Source organism: Neopelma chrysocephalum, unplaced genomic scaffold (genome assembly GCF_003984885.1).
Source record: "Neopelma chrysocephalum unplaced genomic scaffold, ASM398488v2 Primary Assembly neopelma1_25, whole genome shotgun sequence".
NCBI lineage: Eukaryota > Metazoa > Chordata > Aves > Passeriformes > Pipridae > Neopelma > Neopelma chrysocephalum.
This window is the reverse complement of record NW_020897694.1, coordinates 36,599,449-36,620,424: the sequence shown is the minus strand read 5'-3', so window position 1 is coordinate 36,620,424 and position 20,976 is coordinate 36,599,449. Positions and strand designations below refer to the sequence as shown.

The following is a 20,976-nucleotide window of genomic DNA, read 5'->3' as shown; positions in this document are numbered from 1 at the left end:
CCCCTGATACACATAGCAAGTGAGATAAGGGACAGAGAGAACATGGATTTTAATAATTGCCAACAGAAATAAAACCAATCAGGGAAACTGCTTAATGAAAAAGAAAGAAAAAAACTAATGAGAGCATTCAAAATGCCCCTCCTATTACAGTCACTGCTGTGTACAAAAAAATAAAATAGGGCAAGATCACATGGGTGGCTGGCTGCAAAAATGAACCAGAAAAATTTACACATCTAAGTCACCTGATCTGTAGCAGCAATTCAAAACCAACCTTTTTGGAACACAAAATTCACCTTAATGACTTGAGGAGCTTTCTACCTTTCTTCATGGTGAAATAGCAACTCCTGATAAACACTGTCCTGGTCAAGCAGAGCTCTAACTCCAGCTGTAATGCCACAGTGACCTAGGTGCTCTGTCAGAGGAAGTCACACAGGCTGTACTTTTTAACTGTGCACCCTGATGCCCAGTAGACATCAGACGCCTTTTTTTCAATTGATTTCAACATGGGAAGCAATCTTAGAGTGGACCAAAGAAACAAATGGTATGCACTACTTTCTAGCTCACTTTTAGTGACTAATGTTCAGTTTGACTCAACTCAAATGTATCACGTACCAGTTAATATTATCCTAACTTAGAATAAGCATACATATCAAGTGGTGTGCTTTGCCTTTACTCTTGAGAATAATGTGTAGGGATGAGAGGAGGAAATCCTGTTGCTCCTGTGTTCATGTGTTGTAGCATCTCTGAATAAACCAGAGACTTGGAAGTACCCCAGAGTAAAGCTGCTAGCCACTGATTTTACGTACGTGTATTCCTAAGCTCTACAATGTAATACTTCCTTAGTACTTCTAGGACAAAGAGTCTCTCCTCAGCACAGATTTAATAAACATTAACTATATTCTGCCTGCTTCATCTTAAAGTTAACTGCAGCTATGAAAAGAGGTATATTAGTTGAGCTACCATAGCCTCTGAACAAAAGGCAGAAGGGGCTTCCCCCTTGGGCAGAAGCTCAAGGCACCAAGAAAAAGGGAAAATATAAAATTGCCTTTGTACCGTTCTACCTTCTAGGATGCAATACAGATGTAAATTAAAAGGGGAAAAAAAACCCCAAAGTCAGGCAGGGCTGTCCTGTCTTGAGTTATTGTATTGACTCTACCAGGTCCTAAGAGCTCATTCTGGGTTTGAGCTCAGAGCATGTTTCTCCCAATCACATAAGCCTCTATGTATGAACTAATACAGTCACAGATGTTGTGCTGGTTTTGGCTGGATTGTTTTTTCTTCACAGTGGCTAGTGTGGGACTATGTTCTGGATTTGACCTGAATACAGGATTGATCATACATAGATGTTTTTGTTAATGCTGAGCAGTGCTTACACAGAGCCAAGGGCTATTCTACTTTTCGGTGAGGAGATGGGGGTTGCATAAGAAACAGGTACAGGTGACCCAAAGTCACAAAAGTGATATTCCATACTATATGACATCATGCTCAGTATATAAACTGGGGGGAAGAAAGAAGAAGCAGGAGACATTTGGAGTGATGGTGTTTGTCCTCCCAAGTAACCATTATGCATGATGCGGTCCTGCTTTCCTGAAGATGGCTGAACACCTGCCTGTCCATGGGAATTAATTCTTTGTTTTCCTTTGATTTTGCTTTTCCTATTAAACTGTCTTTATCTCAACCCATGAGTTTTCTAGCTTTTACCTTTCCAATCCCACTGGTTGGGGAGTGAGCAAGTGGCTGTGTGGTGCTTGGTTGCTGGCTGGTGTTAAACCATGACAGATGTGTACATTAGAAAGTGAAACAGGCCATATTTTGGCACCAGTTACCATAGAGGAAAGAACGTGGGATACAGGAGGAAAATCACGAAAGGAGGGAAAGTCTCCCAGAAAACACTACTCTCACAGTATGGATGGAAAGATACAGTGGAATTAGAAAACTTGAGACAAGTTAATCACAAGGTAAGGAAGGGATGGGGCAACCTGGAGCACCAAATAAATTTGGACAGGAGCAAGCCAATAGAAGAAATGTGTGGTTATGGTTGAAAACTAAAAAATTGTGCAGAGAATGCTTTCAATGTATCTTACACCACATACCATTCAGACTGTGTTTGCTGTCAGTATAAACAACTGTGCTGCTTTTGGACATGGTTAATTTTTTGCAACAGCTGGGAGGGGGCGTGGCTGAGGGGAAGTGGCCAGGACCTTAATGTTATTGGATACCACTTCACATCATTGCCAGAGCAGGGGAAAGGGACTCTCTCTGGCTTCTGAGGAGAAGGCTGTTCCTTCCAGTGGGGAGAAAACATGGTGGGGAAGAGCCAATCGGTATTGTCTTGGGCTTTATATGTAAATCATTTATTAATCTTATACCTTTTGTTATAAATACTGTTGCTGATATTGTTTGTTTTCTTATCTCGTTGTCTCCAGTAAATTGTTCTTATCTTAACCCACGCTCACTTTCACACAAGAACACTAAAATGTCTACATAATTATACTAAATGTGGTTGTTTGAAAGTATCAGGTAAATAAATTCTGACTCTCATCTGTCTTCAATTAAGAGTCTTTAGGAGTCTCATTTAGTGGGAAAATGCTTATCTTGAATATTGTAGCAAACCTCTGAAAAGAACTATGAAAAAAGCGGGCAGAAATCGTAACAGCACATTCACAGAAGAAATAAAAAATGCCAGCAAAACTCCATGCAAATCAGTGTATTTTTCTGTAGTACTGAAAATCCTATTTCAAAGCATATGGAATTTAAAAGTTGAAAAAACTCCAGCACAGTTTCAACATCTTTTCTTTATTACTTTTCCCCTTCGACATGGAGAATAAGAGGGTTCTGGTTTTAAACATAAATGAAAAAAACCTTTGAAGGAAAATGTAATTTTCAAAACTTTCTTGAACAAGTCTAGGTCTAAACACAACGTAAAAATTTGGCAATAATGATTATCTAAACTATCCAAGTTCCTAAATTTATTTTTTAAATAGAAAACTGATTCGACATCTACTATAACAACAGCATCTGATGGACCTATCCTGTTCTCAATTCTCATGGTGACAACTCAGAACAAGTCTCAAGTCAGTCAAGGCTATGGAAAATTATGCAGTTGTGAACCCCACATCAAGGAGAATGAGAAACTGCTCCTAAGGAGTATTTGCTAGACATTCTCAAAGGAAAAGGTACCATGAAACACTACTGCAAATCTTTCACTCTGAATATCTATTTCCACTCCCAGATCTTGCTTTCTCTCTCCCATGAATACAGCCCAATGAAGAATATATTCTATAATATACATACTTCTGAGAACCAACTGACAGATGCTATCCTAGCAATAAACATGATGTAAGAACCTACTTAACTTCAGAAAAGAACAACAACAACAATAACAACAAAACAAGAAGAATTCATGTTTGCATTCAGATGCTGCTTTTCAAGGCTGGACCATGAAAACTGCTGCTTCAGACAACCTTGCAAAGGAAGCAGCATGCCATTTTCTCATGGTGACACACACAGAACAATGGATTGGGGTCCAGAAATACCAAGCTATTTCCAAGCAGTTTGATATAGGCACATGCCTCTAACTTTTTCTTTCACAATTAGACAAGATACCATTTCTTGCCATTACCATCTGGTCATGTTTCAGAACTGGCCATTTTCCACTCTCTCCAGGAAACCCAGCCCAAGCACAGTCCTTTGATAGATTCTCAGTGAATTTCTGTGTGTGTAGTTAGAGACACAGAATGAGAACTTCTGGTTTTCAGAGTAGCAGCACATTCTAGAACTTCCAGTTCTCAAAAAATCTGAAATACTTTCAGTTTCCTGACCATTACAAGAGACTAAGTTTTTTTTAAAAAAAAAAAAAAAACAAAGACCAGATATCACAGAATTATTCAACAAATGTCTAAAAAGCCATTTGTTGAACACACATGGTACCAACTGTTCAGCTGAAACACATTAAGTGTTGTGAGTTTTAAATATACCTGCTATGTCATGTATTTCCCCAACTCCTTAAAGAAATAAGGATAAGGCCTTTTGCTCAGAAGGGGACCTCAAGGCTTGCACAGTTCAGGCTTTCCTGTAGCAATGTGGAAATCAGACAATCATGGAGAAGTAACAAGAAGTGGAACAGAAAGACTAGGAAAATTCTGATGATAGAAACAGATTTTTAATTTATCAACTGCAGTTTCAATTTTTAAAAATGGACTTCACAGCTGCTTCTTCATATAACATTCATGTGGACCATGACTATTTAATTGTGTACCACCATCACCATAACATTTACTTCTCATATCTAATGAAGGCTAACACAACAAATTGTGTCACTGTCAAAAATCCAGAACAGAAATAAAGTTGCACTGAGTTTTTCTTTTAAGGTGTAATTTAAGGAAGGGATGACTATTTTTTATATTTCAAAGAAAACATTTAGTTTGTAATATAAAGACTTTGTGCAAGAAACATCACAATTCAGAATTACCTTCTCATTATTATTTTAATAGGCGCTTCCCTTTGCTGCAGAATTGTTCGAAGTTAAGGGCAATAAATACACTTCAGAATAAGACACTTTTTTCCTGAATGGCATTTGATAGCGCACTTTTTTCCAGAATCTTGTATTTGCTAAACATGATTTTTCTGAGAAGTCACCTTTCCATTGGATAGCTCCATGTTTTTGCTTAATGTATCTGATTGATTCTGGCATGCTTGTGTAGTCCTGTATTTCATCCATTTCTATAAGAATCACTTGAATCCCATCACGGATGAGAGCATTATACATAGCTAGCTGTTGTTCAGAGGTGTCTTCTAGCAGGCAGCAACTAGATGTTTCTGATCCCAAAATAATCATCAGTCTTCTGCTTTGCTTAAGGGTTTCATCAGCAACACTGACTACAGCTGTAAGTAATAAAGGAATGATCAAAGTTTCCATAGAAACTTTACAACTGATGTAAAATAGTTCTTAGTTTTAAAATTACACATATGTGAAGCTCAGAGAACTGGTAGGTTTAAGATATTCAAGCTATCATTCATGATTCATGATCCACTGTATGACACAGCTGACAAAAAATTAGTTTTCTTCAGCCCCCAGTAGGAGATATCATTCAAAAAACCTCAACAATATTATTCATGCTGTTGAATCCTAATTTGTTCATCAATAAAAAGAAAGTGCAGACCCTCATAACACTGGAACAAAATTTTCAGTAAGGAAAAAAAAAGAAATAAATTGTCTATTGGACAAGCCTTCAAGCCTGCGCAATGGATTTTTTAGGTGAGATGCAGTATGCGCGGAACTGAACCCACCCTTTAATCCTAAGGTTCATCTGCCAGGGCCGAGCAAGCTTGGATGGTGGCAGTGAGGTCCTCAGGACGTAGGTTTGATTAGAGTGACCTTCTCTTAGGTGGATGGCCTTACGGGGCTAAGCGAGCTCCATCTGCCCGGGTTTGGAATTAGAGTTGTCCTTCTCCTAGGATGACTGCCAGAAGGCTAATGAGCTCATCCTGCCCAAGAATGTAGTGTAACTGGTCCTATGGTTTTGACCTGACTGGCGTGGGCAACCCTACCGAAGGCATGTACCAACGCCAGCATAGCTCGCAACCACATAGGGGCACACGGGCTACGTACCTGTTGGAGCAGAACGTCGCTCAGGACGTCTGCTATTTGCAGAGTCGAGCATGGTTCTGATGTTCCAACATGCTAGAGTTAATTTAGGTACACCTTTGGAGGCAGGTGCATGCCTTTGTCTTTTGCTCTTTGTGCGACCGCATAGGAAGAAGATGCCCGTTGGTCTAACTATCCATTAAAAAATAAACAAATACAGCTTTCTTTTCAAAAGATGTAGGTTTTAATTGCACAGATAAACTTCGAACCTGAGAACAATGTCCCAAAAGACAACTTTAACTCTACTAATTAAAGCATACCTTCTCCAGGTAAATCATCTCTTCCAAATATGAAGAGATTATATCCACATTGTTTTTCTAAAACATCTGGAAGTATTCTATGAACAAAGGTCTCCAGACAATAGAAACTTTTGCCTTCACTGCTTTTTGCATACAGGACATATGCATCATAAGTTTTCCCATCTAAAACAAACACAAACATTTCTATTAAAAAACTAAAACTGAAATGCCTTTATTGCAAAGTTCCATTTTGGTGTGTTTAAAAATAATAATGGGGGGCTGATTTCACCTATCTTACAGAATAACTTCAAATTACTAAAATGCTCTACAAATCAAAAGAAAGATGATCAGAACCTGACTTCCTTTCCCATCATGGGAAGGGAGGAGACAGAAAGTGAGCTGTATGCCAGTTCTGGGACCTGCAGGAAAGAGCTCCCAACCCCAGAGGTGCCAGGACATTAAAAAATGCCCTCTTACAGGACTTTCTTCACCACGTCTCCTAAAGCAATTTCAACAGCAGTAATCTCCACTTCTAACTAACCATAAGAGAGGATGGAAAAATGACAGTTCTTTCTTGTAATAATTCTGTGGGGAAAAGTCACATAGAAGAAAAGGTGAGAAGGCAGCTGAAGTCTTGAAAGTTAAAACTGCATAGTAAGCAGGACTGAAGTAAACAAACCAAAGTCAGATTTAACTCATCAAGTTACTTTTTTTTTTTTAAAATTAGAACTCCATTTAAGCGTTCCAGAAAAACTGAACTTTTGACCAGAAGTTGAAATTACTTTTCTGTGAAAACATTTAGGACAGTCATGAGCAAACATTAACTACATAAATGTATGTAATCCTTTCACTTTCAAGCTATGGGGAACTCCGGACAGACTAATTCTGAGCACTCATACAAAAAATACCTATGATATTGTGCTCATTTCAAATTTTTCATACCTTAGTGTATTTGTCTACAGTACAGCCAACAAAAACATATAAGAAGAATCACAGAACTAGAAGAACACAGAACTAGTAGCAAATTTTCTCTTTGGCATGTAAACATCATAACTTACAGGATTTAGAAGGAAAGTGTGGGTAAAAGGGAGAAATTGCAAAACAAAACAAAAAAAACCCAACAAAATTAATCTCTGAGAAATTAGTCTGATTTTCTAAGTAAATATTTAATGCACGTCTTTAAACAGTTAGTTTACAGGATGTAGCTCTGCTGACACCTATTGTTCATCATCAGAGTGACCACATAGCTACATGTAAAGAAACTACAGAAAAGCAAAAAAAACCATGCTAATTTGTGAATGGCGTATAATTCTTTTTGCCCTATCTCACTATGACTGTCTTCAATATTACACCTTTTATTACCTCAAGCATTATATATTTTACCCATATGACTGAAAAAATGCCCCCCAAAAATGTCTTTGTGTGTATCTGAAAATTCCTCATGAAAGGTCCACATATATTCTACAAAATAATCCCATTTTTGCTCAGAAGCAATGGCAAGTGAAAAAAATCAATAGGATAATTACACTCACATACCTGGTCACATTCACATACCTTCCTTACTTGTAAAGGCACAGACAGAATTACGGTACCAAAGCACCAAATCAATCTTGAAAGTCTTATAGATTATTAAAATAATAAATGTTAAAATTAACAAAGAGACAAGCCCTCCAGTCAGCCATCTTTGTATATCAGGAACTGCACAAAAATATAAGAAGATTGCTTTTTAAATGTTGGATTTGTCCAAACCTGATCTTTCACACAAATGCAATACAAATTTAAATATTATTAATTTATTTTATTCATATTCATATTATGATATTAATATTATTCACGTTATTTTTCATTTCTATTTACCTGCTTTTTAAAATAAAGATAAATACACTACTACAGTGACTCTTTTCCTATGCACAGGCACATTCACAGGTACTGCAAACTGTAATGCACCTGTCTTCTATTGAAATGACACACAAGAATTTGGTATCAAAACACCTTCTGGGGAAGTAAAGACAATCACAGGCCTCAAAGATAACAAGTATTTCTTACCTCTGTGCTTTAATATAATATAAGATGCAACCTGCCCAAAGGCATTTGAAGCTTGACAGACAAATGGTTGTTCATAATCTTCACTAGTCACTTCTGAAATTATTAGCTTCACAGAATGCATAGGGCGTCCATTGTTAGAAGTTTCTTCCCTGTCAAAAAGGTGACAAATAGGACCATAAACCACAGCCCTTTCTGGAATGGCTTCATCTCTAAGATCCGCAGCACAACAATGGTTATTTCCTTCTGCAAATGTCAACCACACTTCACACAAGATGAGCAATTGCATTACATGAAAGAAACCTGAACAGCCAGACATTCATACTGACATTTAGCATATGCGTTCGAAAACATCAAGACACCAAGACATTATCTTATCTGGAGCTGTGTTTCTATAGTTTAAAGGACAAAAATATACCTTAGAAACCTAAGCAAATCATTGTTATAGACTTCCCTACCCCTGTAAGAATAGATTGACAGAGAGATTCCACAATGGGATATGACACAGAAAGAGGCCCTGGAACAAGGCATCACCTAGTGGTCAGCAGCTATGGGACAAGGAGGACATCAAAGGTGGTGACATGCAGCAGACACCATCAATTCACAGTGTGATTCCAGCTACAGGGACTGGAGTCTAAACAGTGCTTCACCCCATGGATCAGAAAAGACTTGTAATAGCCGGTTGTGTCAGGTCGCACCATTAAGAGACCCAGATTATCCCCCATACATTGTACAAGGGCATAAAAACACTCATGCTAACTTTCAGTTAGTTGTGTACTGTGACGTGTGACTGATGTGTGAACTAAACAAATTCTAACCACCAGCAAAATGTGGGATACCACTACCTTGCTAATCGTAGACCTCAAATGTAAAATTAACTAACTAGTCCACTTCCTTTCCTGAAAACATAGTCTAGTTATCATTTAAAATGCAAAATAAAACATACCATAAAAGGCATATAAAGGACCACATGGATCACTTTCTAAGCAAAAAGTTACAGTAATTTGAACACTGAAACAGGGAATGAATAAATCAACATCACTAATGCAAAAGACTAACGGTTGCAAAGATGACCATTTAAGCTCTAGGAAGTAAAAAAATAACATTGCTTTTACAATATCAATTCAGTAACCATGTGCCTCTGCATTATGACCCAATTTTTTATGGCATTACAATTCTTTATGACAATATAATATATTACTTTTATCTGGTGTTTTCTCTTTGTGAGCACCCAAATAATTCAGCCCTTTATTTCTCTGTTTGTTTTATGATGACTGCTTTTTTCTCACAACTATATTCTTACTTTGAAGATATCATTTTCATTTCTTCGTCAGTTTCTTGGTCACAGATAGTGCTTGAGAATGTACAAAAATTACCACATTTTTTTATTCATGGAACCACCGTGAGACAAGGGCTGATAAAAAAACTGCAATTTTTAGTTCCCAACCTCTAATATCTAAGAAAATTTCAGATTGCCTCTTGCTCCAATTTAAGTTGCTTTTCCAGTCAAGTACAATTTCTTCTCTCCTAACTAACTCCATTTAACCTGCTTTTCACCATCACCTTGTCTCTCTCTTGCCCTTCTCACGCTTTGCTCAGTCCAAGTCCTCCCAAAACCCAACTCATCACTGGAAATTTGTCTTCCTTTTCTCACCCATCTAAGCTTCAGTACAAATGCCCCCAATGAAGTCTTCCATTAGCTCTTCAGCTGATTTCTGTTATATTTCTCTAACTCAAGGCTCTTAAACCTGGAAATCTCAACTTCTCCTGTAAAGCACAGGTTTGTCCTCTTGTGACCTTTCACAGAGGCAGATATGAAGGGAAAGGAGAACACAGAGAAAAGAGACAGTCTGGAGATAATGTACCTGGACATGCCTGATCCAACCAAAAGAGGTCTCTGCCAGGTCAGAGCCTGCATTACAGTATTACAAGTATGAGACTGTAACAAAACACCTTTTTCCAAGTTTGGAAATTAAGACAGATTTTTTACAATGACCAAAAAAAGCACAATCTCATGTGAAGTCCATATGCCTCCTATGTTTCAAGTTTTTATTTCAAAGCAGGAAGTGAATTGGGGAAGGCAAGCATTAGAGTTTTTAAAAAGAATACTATTTAAAGCAAGGGGAAAATGTTGATTTATATTTTAATGCCAAAGGGAGAAAGTTCCACTTTGGTTGCCAACCCAGTATTTTCTAGTCTGAAAATATACTTACTCATAGGGACTTGCAAAAATTCTGCTCATATAAAATACATCAATATACACACCGTTGCCTGTCCAAAACACTTCATACCCATCAGCACCTGTTGTATTGCAATCCACTGTAACCTGTGAGCCTATAAAATTGTGTTACAAAATAAAGAGTTAATTTCCATAGCCTAATTAAAGTCTATACAATTCTCTAATTGTATATCAGTGTGGGAATTGTTCACTGATTCCCACACAGACCAGCTAAGGATGGTACCAAACCCTTTCAGAAAAGTTACTCTAACAGAGGGTCTATATACTCAGTGATTTGCAGATCCAGAAAGAGGATGGTAGGATGGAAAAGGCTGAATCCAGGAAGATGTCTGCCCCTGGGGCATCACTTTGCCTGAGGATTTGAGATGGATCTGTTCTTAGAATGTCTTCCAGAGTCACGGAAAGCAACAGATGTGACAGATAATCACTTGGGTTCCCTACAATTTTCTTGGCATCTGAGAAATTTCCCTAGGACTTTGTAAGCAACACACCTCATTTGTTTCCCTCTCACCCCTTAACATTCCTCCTTTGGGAGATCAACAAAGAGAAATTGAGCTGGTTACTGAACTAGTTTTTTGGTTTTTTTTCAAAAAGACAAAAGCAAGAAAACACATAATAGGGCACTCCTCGAGTATAAATTTTCACTATGATACAGATTCATACTTTCTCATAGAGAAAACTACTTACCAAGTTCCACTTCAATAGAGTTGTTTCTTGGGTAAGATATTTCCGGAGGCTTTTTTGGTTGGCTCACTAAACAAAAGAAAAAAGTGCTTTTCAGAAAACCTTTAGGGCAGTTGCAGTCTGTTCTACAGACAAGGCTGTCAGCAATTTTATAACAAACATCACTCAGTACTTGAAGTATCATATCTCAGATAGTCATTACTTCTGACTTGAAGCTAAGCTGTTCTTCACTCTGTCTCTTCCAAAATGTAATGCCTCAAATCTCCACACACTCATGGTGGACTGGCTATTCCATGGCACAAAAATTCTGTAGTATTGCATGCACAGGTGCTGAGAGGAGTATGGGCAAATATCTGCTGCTCTACAGTCTGGATAGTCTGTCACCCAGCACCCCACAGATACAAACTGGAGCCAAGAACTTTTAGACTGCAGTTCATCTATTTTAGACTTCTACTATTCTAAGGGGGAAATTTAATTTTTATACTCCAGTGAAAGGCCTTAAATTTCTTCCCACAGCCTTATCTATAAGGAAGTACAATACCAGTGACCCCTTTTAGATGTTTACAATTAAGACTACATATATGACACTCTCCAAGTGTACAAATTAACAAACATATATCATAAAGCATCTGAGTCCCCTAGCAAAGTACACAGGATTGTCCCAAATATATCCTTCCCTTCCCATTCTGAAAACTGGGTCTGCATTACTCTTTGGACCCCAAACCACCATTTTAGTATAAACTTGCTCACCTGGAGTCTTTAAAAACTACTGAGCTACCTTCAGTCACATATGGCAAAGGAGTGATACGATTTTGTTTCTACTCAGTCACAGAAGCTGAAATTCCACTAAGAGAGAAGTTCTAGGACCAGCTTTTAAGACCAGAATGGTCATTTCATTTGATCCAACCTTATGTTCTTCAGATTTTGTTTATTCATATCACACAGATATGATACATACTCCCATCATATGTTCACACACACACTTATATACTTACATACGTATGCATATATATGCACACAGACAAAACAGGCAAGCACAAAAACAGACCATTAAATAGTAATACAATATATTAGTAAACCTTAAAATGTGTTTCAGCTGAAATATAAAAACAGTATTTGTATTGCTTACCTTGGTATAGCACAGTCTTTTCAGTGATCCATTACCAATCTCACGATGCTGTGCTAGCAAAGGATTTCGTATTTTACACCTACACCATCTTTTATATTTTTTGTTGTGCTGGTGCCCCCCAACATAAATCGGGGTTTACTAAGCTACACACAATATCAGAGATGAAAAGTTCTTGTGCTGAGCAGCTTAAAACCAAAAGCAAAAGAGACAAAGGTTTGAAGGAAACAGATAGTACACACAGAGTAAAGACTCTGCCATTATTTGGGCTGGTTTAGTTCATTGCTCTTGCATTAAGAGAATAATGTAAAAGACAAAGAAGTAAGGTGGGCAGGATAGAGGCTACAGTAGAAAATATTGCACCACCAAGCCTTACAGGGCATCTGTTTAGGGACTTTGCCAGCTGGTCTGGGCAGCAGAGCTTTGATATACTGCAACTTTGAACAGGGGAATGAATCTTCAACATGGTGTCGACAATAGACAAAGTATAAATACCCTCAGTTAGCATTTATTTCCCTCACATTTAGGTGAAAACCAGTAGCCCTAAGCATGTCTATCCACAGATTAGGTCTTTCTGCTTTAGTCTATGAACACAAACACAGTGAAATTATTTACTTACCTTCTACAATCAGACTGACATCTCGTGAAATGTTATATTGTTTTCCATTGTAGTTACATGTTGTTTCACATGTATAGTTTCCTTGATCATGTACAGTCACATTGAAAATTATAAGATCACCGTTTGAGAAGGCAAATCTTTTCCCTTCCAGCAGCTGGCAGTCCTAAAAATGTATAGAGAACTCTGTTAATTCATATTACTGTATATTTCCATGGTTTGTCTCTCTTTAATACAATCTGAAGTTTCAGTGGACCACAGCATTGGGATGGATGCCTTGCAGAGGCTGAGGAAGGGCAAGGGCAGTGGAATAAAAAGCACTGTCTGCTTCATTTCAGCTGAGTTTTTTAATTCAAAGATACCCCAGTTCATTTCCTTTGGAAAACAACTTTTGATATTAGAGAAATGAGAAAATAAAATGCAAGAGTTAGGATTTGTAGAAGTATTCATCCATTAAGAATCACTCAATAATAACACTTAATTTTTTAAGGAATCTAAATACTACTGGTACCATTTGGACTGCATGGGCCTGAGGCAGGAATTCCACAGAACGCACTACATTCTTGAAACAGAAAGAGCCTTTAAATGAGTGTGAACCACATGAAATAGAACAATTTAATAGAACAATATTGAGCACATAATGGATATCTCACACTAAATCTGTTTCCAATAAACTTACGAGTGTGCTTCGCTGGCAGGTAAACAGATGCCCCCTGGGGGATACGTGGGTTAACAGCACTCCTACATCTAAGCTTAATTTCTACCCCGTTAATCAAAAAACACAATGTACCTTTAAAGATAAAAAGTCTAATCCTCTTGTAGTTTTTTTTAAATAATTTTATCTCCCTTTTACAATAAATCTTTAGTTTTTCTGCTCCAATTTTCGAAGATCAGTGATTTTTATTTTAAATAATGGACAGCTATGAGGCAGTAAAAATCACCACATTCTCACCTTATACCAATGAACAGGCTGAATATCCTTCTCATTCCTGAAATAATCCAAGTGTGGACACACAACCTTTGCAGATGATGATGTGAATATCACCTCCTCTACAGCAAATTTTTCATTTAAGCATAAACCATCAATCTTCTCAAAAACTGTTACTTTTGTACACATTTTCTTCCAGCTTGTCAAATTCCTGCAATGAATAGACCATAATTAAATTAACCTATTTGGCACATTCTGCAACTCAAAAATATATGGCATTCTTTTTGGAGAAGAAAGAGAAGACAAGAAGTTCAGAGTTTCTTTAATAGATTTACTTTGCCTATAAGGAAGGAGAACCCAAAACTAGACTTAATTTCCCCAGTCTAAGTTAGTTTTTGTGAATGCACTAAGTATTTCTCTTACTCTCAAAATTTGACTTGCTTTCTAAAAGTTATTCACTTTGAAACTCATTTCTGTAAAAATGTAATTTTTTTTAATTTTCACCTTATGACACATTCATAATCTCCAGAATCTTCTAACATTGCAGGAAGAAACCAAATTAAATTCTTCTGCTGATGCACTCTAGACAGTTTGTCTCTAGGCACAGCTGTCTGGTTACCAACTTTATACCACGTTAAGTTGTAGCTTCCACTTTTCAAGCTCTTTTCCGGTGAACAGTTAATAGCAAGAGGCTGCCCGTCAGGCACAAGAATTTGCCCCAACATTGCATCATAGGTTTCACATTTCTCTAAAAGAAAGAGATAAATATTAAAGAAAAACTCAAACATCCTACAAGAATATACTGAACTTATTTTCTGATTACATTTATAAAGTTAATTGGAGTTTTCACCTCCATTCTCAAGTCAACTACTAAAATACAATTTTAATTCCTTATCTTTACATCTGAGAGTACTACCCAGTGGTATACAGATACAGTTGTGCCACTGAAATGAAATACTGTTTTTTGAATGCAAAATTTACACTCAGTAGAATGTCTTTGTTTGCAGCAGACTTGCATGTTGAACTGCAGATGCAAACTACTATAAAGCACATGTTTTTCCCCAATCTGTTTCATGTGCATATACACAAACATGCACATGCACACAAATTTCACATTTAAGGTCTTTAACTTCACTTAACTGTAGTCAAAGTAATTCTTCAAAACAGACTATGCTTTTGATACCCAAATGTCCTAAGAGGACACTGAAGTTAAAGATCGTGTTGCACAAACATTAGGTTTACAACGGAAATTTCAACTCACCCTTCATTTTATGAATTTTAGAGAGGAATTATTGCAATCACCAATGAGCTCATTTTCTTTTCTTCTGACACAAACAGACTTATACAGGAAAAGAGCAATACCATGAGTTCGGCTTGGGGTTTTTTGGAGTTTCTTTTTGCAATATGACAAAAAAGGCACCAACTCCAATGGCACCATGGTCCCATTCCTGAGTCAGTATATTTACCTAAATTTCCTTTCTTTGTTAGAAGATAAGAACTGCCACAGAGTCATGCAGGCATCTGTCTAGCCCAAAATCCTGGCACTGATAACAAGCAGAGCCAAATGTGCAAGAGTGGAGAACAAATACAGTAATACTTTGCTTTCAGCCCCTTTCTTTCCTCTTATGTTCTGCATTAAAACCATTCACTCGCTTTTATAATTTCTTTGGGTATCATGCATTTCTTGTTATGAGGAATGGTAATTTTTCTCTCATCTGCCCAGTCTATGGTATTTACAATTTTATAGATCTTCATCCCATCTTGCCTCAGTTGCTTCTTTACCTCAGAGTTTCTTTTCTTTACCTCCTTCACTTAGTGACTTCTCATAGGGAAGCCATCCCATATCAGATGACACTGTCACTCATCTCTCTACCTTTTCTGAAATAATCTTTCGGAGATGGAATGACCAGAACTGAGTTCAACTGGTACACATTTACCATGGAGTAACAGAGTAGCATAATGAAGCTTTCTGCTTTCTACTCTGCTGCTTTCCAAAAATTCTGCTTTTCTGCTCACTGCTGATGACAGAGTTAATGATTCCAAAGAGCAGCCAGAGACATCAAAGCAGCATTTTCCCAGGTGGTTATCAATTAACTTTATGCTCACATCACACACATACAGTACACATGCTTCTGCTCTAGGTGCATGGCCCTTCCATGCCCCTTCACATCCAACTTGATTTTACTTACTGACATTCTATCACTACAATATTTGATATCCAGACACCCTCTTCATAGCAAACATCAGTTTTAACCATCAAAGGATAATTTTGTGTCATCCACAGTTCGCATCACCTCACCATAAATCTTTTCCAAATTACTTATCCAAACCTTGAATTACTCAGATATCTGTATTAAATGCCCCACAATAACTGTGATGGTTATGAAATGCCGTGGCCACAAGAACTGATAACACTTTTCTGCCACTAAATGCTAATAATCTGGAATAATGTAATAGGCCCCAGCACATGCTAGAGACCATACAGCTGGAAAGCAGATCTTCAGAGAACATTTGGGTCTTGGTGGACCACAACTGACCATGAGCCACCAACGCTCCTTCATGGCAAAAAAGGCTAACAGTGTCCTGGGGTGCATTAGGACCTGCTAGATTTGAACTTACTGGAGAGAGTCCAGCACATAGCCACAAAAGTGATTAAGGGAAAGGAGTATCTCTCACTTGAGGAGAGAATGAAAGTGCAGGGACTCTTCAGCCTAGAGAAGAGAAGGCTTGAAGAGTGTGTGAATGGATCTTATCAATGTGTGTAAATACCTGATGGGAGGGAAGGAAGAACAAAGAGACAGACTTTGCCAGCATTGCCCACTGAGAGGACAAGAGGCAACGAGCACAAACTGAAACACAAAACATTCAATCTGAACACAAGAAAAGACTTTTTTATTGTAAGGGTGATCAAACACTGGAACAAGTTGCCCAAAGAGGTCATGGAGTCTCCATTTGCAGAGATATTCAAAATCTAGCTGGACACAGTACTGGGCAACCTGCCCTAGCTGACCTTGGGGTATGTCAGTGAGGTTGGACTACATGATCTCAAGAGTTCCTTTCCAACCTAAATGATTCTGTGATAAGATACTACATGAAATAACACATATGTTTTAGAGATCCCCACTCTTAGGACTGTTAAAAAGAACTCACTGGCATGCATGTAGATTTTACTTATACAGCCATTTTCACAGAAAGTTTATTACTTGAGTGAAAAAAAATAAGTTTCAGAACAAAACCTTCCATAGCCAATAAACTTACTTGCAATAATTAAAGACAGAAATGCTGTGGCAATATTACATGAAAAGAGTGTTTTTGCTGTCATGTTTCCCTACAGAAATGGAAAGAAAACTTTCAATTAGTGGCTTCCAATATAAACTTCCACAATTTAAAATCAAATTTAATACAGTTAATACAGGAATTACATAGTTAATTCAGGACACATGAAATACAGGAATTGTCTTTGACTTGTTTTGAGCCTCTTACCTGCTTGTTTTACCTGACATCTCCTAATTATTGCACGAGAAGAAAAAAAGTGAGTAAATATTTCCTATTCAGCTTGTTAAGCACTCGGGGTTTTTTACATCTCTAGCACACTCCTTCCCACTTCTTGCTTTCCCAAGCTACAGTGTTAGATTCTCTAACTGTCCCTGAGACAGAATCTGATTTCATATTTCTGAATATCTTTGTCACCCACTACTGTACTGCCTCCAGTTATGCTACAGCCTGTCTGAAATGGGAAGGAGAGGACAGAACTTGCATACAGTCTTCAAAACATAGGTGCACTATGGATTTATAAGCTAAAACAATTATTGGGCTTTTTTGGATTTTTTCCTAATAATTTCTAACCACGTCATTGTTCTTTGAGGACTACTGACTATTGACCTGATATTTCCATGGGCCTATGAAGTAAAATTCCAAGACCTCGTCACTGAGTGCTGAGAATCAGGTAAACCCAGTCAGCTGCTGAGCACGTGATGTTAGGATTTTGGCCATATGTTTTCATTTTAAATTTTCTTTATATTTATCTAAAAAAATTTCTTATGCCATTATTACCCAGTCATTCACTATCGTGACATCTTTCTGCCACTCTTTGCAATTTACACCTCCATGTTCTAGCCTGAATAGCTTTGTATTGTTGGCAAATTCTGCCACTACAACAGTTTCCCTCTGTCTGGATCATTAAAAATACATGCTGAGCAGAAGATGTGTTTGGGACTCCAGTGGTGATCTTCCTTCACCTGAAAATCTAAGCATTTATGTTTTACCTGCTTATTTATACGTTTGAGAATGATTATCAGGACTTTAGTAGTCTTCTGATCCATACTGCGATTGGAGAAGGAACTGTTAGTTGCATGCCTGTGTCAAGCTGTTCCTTAACTTGACCTGCCTTACTGCTTTTTTTCTATTCAGCCTACCGCAGTGTTTTACAGCACTGTGAGAGGACAAATGCAACTGTTCAAACTAAAGGATGAGCAGGAGAACCCCATCCTGTTGTGAAGCATCTTTAGCTGATCACCATTTTCTCCAATACTAAAAGATGACACTTCCAGCTGTTGTGTCTTACTTCACCAAGCTGACTCAGAAGCGTGCCATACATTGAGTCATCCACACTGCTTCTTGCAGTGCCTGCATGCTTTCTTCTGTCTTTCCTTTCTCTTTCCTCCTCCCTCATTGCAAATTTCCATTCAGATTACCAGGCATGTCTTTTCTTGCCTAGCTGTTAAAAGGAATGAGTCCCATAAAAATGCTGAGCATAGAAATACATGAAACATTAAAATCACTGAAGGCAGGTTATGTATATTTGTACAAAACCTACAACTTTCTTCACTAATTGTGACAGACAGTAACTCTGAAAAATCTACAGTTTTTATTTTTCAAAAGATGAAAATATTATAATGGAAATAATTTAAAGATGACCAGGTAATTCCTTTATGACTTCTCTGAAACACTGTTTTTTCATAAATTCTGTTCTCTTACAACATTACCTTACTCTACTGTTCTGTCTCACATGAGCTCTCTGAAGCAGCTTTTTGCCCTAGCAGTAGATTCAGCAGTAGTATTTTGCCACATTCAGAAAGAAAGTTCCAGCATCCTGCTTCTCTATGTCCTTTCTATCCATTTAAATTTATAACTTGCCCTTTTGTCAACATGGAGGACTTGCAAATATATATAGCCTTGTTTAAAACCATGCAAACAAACTGCTTTGAGGAGACTCCTTCTTGTCTCATACTTTTCACAGTGAGAAACTTCCCTTTCTGTGGAAGGTAGACACAACAGCAAAATTAGGCTCTGGTCTGTCCATGCATTCACATAATTAATGATGAAAATAACAAATGTATGACTGCAGAGTCAAGAGTAAATGTTTTTCCTACCACATTCCACCATGATAAACAGGTAAATTTTTCCCTTTTTCCAGTCATTTTGTCCACATCTTGAGCTTGCAACCAGCTTGTGGAGTTTGCCCACTCACAACAAAATTCAGCTAGAGTTATCTTTGCCCAAATTTTCTGGAGGGAAAAAAAAATTCCAGGTATCTGAAGCCATGTCCATAACATCTCACCCTGAAAGAAAATATTTTTATCAATTTAAGTGAAAAAAAACCAAAACATACCATAACCAACCAACCAAAAGAAAAGTCTGAAAGATGTTTTTAATGATATATGCACCTGAATTATAATTACAACATCCACGAGAGCACACAGTAAGGTACAATTCTCATTAAAATCTGTCATTAAATTGGTATAGCCATCTTTTCCTCTGCTCTCTAGTCCTTTCGAAGTTGATCTACTCAATTAAGAAAAAAAAAAGTATTCTCAGAATTTCAAAGTACCATGGATTTCACTGTTTTTGGCAAACTTGTGGCAGTTTTTCTTTGAATATCTTATTCAAAAGCATAGACGTATTAAAATATGCAACAGTCCTGTCCTCAGAATTGAGAGAACTAACAGCAAGTCAGAGTATCACACTATTTCTGCTACATAAGCCCATGAGCATTTTAAATTATATAAAAAAACACTATATATTCATATTACCGTAAACGCTTCTATTAACTGCAAGGTATGCTATGCCTCTTCAAGAGATATTAATCAAATGTCTCACTTTTGATCTGGAGAAAACGATTACAAATATTTCGTTGGACATACCTAGCCGGTGCAGAAGACCTGGGTTAGCCTCCCCCCCACCTCACTCCGGGATGTAGTTACAGCATTGCGATTGTCGCGGTAGCTGGTTTTCAGTGAAACGCTGGCATCCCTCAGCAGGTACGGCAGGAAATCATTTTTCAATACCCTTCGTTTAAATTTTGACGTATTCCTGGAAACGTTGGAAGGGGCTGTAGCTCCTGGACGGTGCGGGAGCCGCCGGTCCCGGCAGGGTGCGGGACGCCGGTGGGCTCGCAGTCAGGGGCCGAGATCCAGCTGCGGAGAAGAGGCTCTTTCACGCTTTCTGTCTGGAAGCGAGCCACGGAAAGCGCTGACCTTTTACAACAGGTTTCACTCCCACTCCTAAACTGTCCCCAGCCCTCAGTTCCCCCAGATGGCACCATCTGGGTCTGAGCCACTTCCCAACGCCAAATGCGGGTCGTCAGAGCAAAGTAGGAACACCGGCGCAGCTCCACGAATCTCCTCCTCGGATTATCCCAGGCTGGCTGACGCCATCCGCCCTGTTACACGACTGGCAGAGACAAGCCTCAGCCCTCCTCCCCAGCCCTTCGCTGCCGCGGGCTGGGCTCAGCCTCCGCCCCAGGAAATCCTCCAAGTAAAGATTGCGAGATTTGAGGTGACTGGCTGTTTGTTTCGTTGGTTTGGTTTTTTGTTGGTTTTGGGTTTTTTGTGGGTTTTTTGGGGGGTAGGACCGACAGCTGCAAACCTCCCTAGTCGAAGACACCGTATTCCTGGAAGAGAAAGGGCCCCTCGAGACTATGGAGGCTGTTGGTGGGAGCATCTCAAGGACATCAGCTGATTTATTTGCTTATTCAATAGGCTGTTTTGGCAGCTTGGTCTGAGTTACCCAGACTGCCACCTGTCACTGAGATATTTAGCTCTGAAGCTTGAACTTACAGGTTTAGTCTCATTTAGCCCCTGAATTATTCTCTACAAACTTGAGAGCTACTAAGTAGTCCTTACATTTTATAGAGGTTACTTAACTTGTGGCTGTTCTCAGAACAGTATATTGGCCAGGTTCTGGTGTTTCTTATTCCTCTTGTTTTACTTGCACACCACAGCTAGAGCCAGAGCTTTTCAAAGCACAAGTTCCTCAAATGTAGTTTGTTAAACATAGAATAGGATATAGGCATTTCTAAGCCTGCACTGACACTTAGTTGTTTACTGATTACTGAAATAGATGGTAAGATAAAGTTCATTCTTATGTTCCTCCCAAAATAGGCAGGAATCAGACATTTTAGAATTATCAAGGAAGAAGTTCTAATTATTGTTAAAAACACATAATAAACACAT

At 38.2% G+C, this 20,976-nt stretch overlaps 1 protein-coding gene across 1 annotated transcript; it reads right to left on the bottom strand.

Annotated features, from left to right (window-relative positions):
* Nucleotides 1-4,008: 4,008 nt before the first annotated feature.
* LOC113963623 (interleukin-1 receptor-like 2) lies at nucleotides 4,009-20,199 on the bottom strand. Its single transcript, XM_027674957.1, has 11 exons — nucleotides 19,666-20,199; nucleotides 18,895-19,083; nucleotides 14,027-14,270; nucleotides 13,547-13,733; nucleotides 12,598-12,760; nucleotides 10,856-10,921; nucleotides 10,143-10,263; nucleotides 7,933-8,081; nucleotides 7,441-7,584; nucleotides 5,908-6,069; nucleotides 4,009-4,884 (listed from the first exon to the last, which is right to left on the bottom strand). The coding sequence occupies exons 2-11, from the start codon at nucleotides 18,905-18,907 to the stop codon at nucleotides 4,487-4,489; spliced, it is 1,647 nt and encodes a 548-aa protein (XP_027530758.1). The 5' UTR covers nucleotides 18,908-19,083; nucleotides 19,666-20,199; the 3' UTR covers nucleotides 4,009-4,486.
* Between the last annotated feature and the right edge of the window lie 777 nt (nucleotides 20,200-20,976).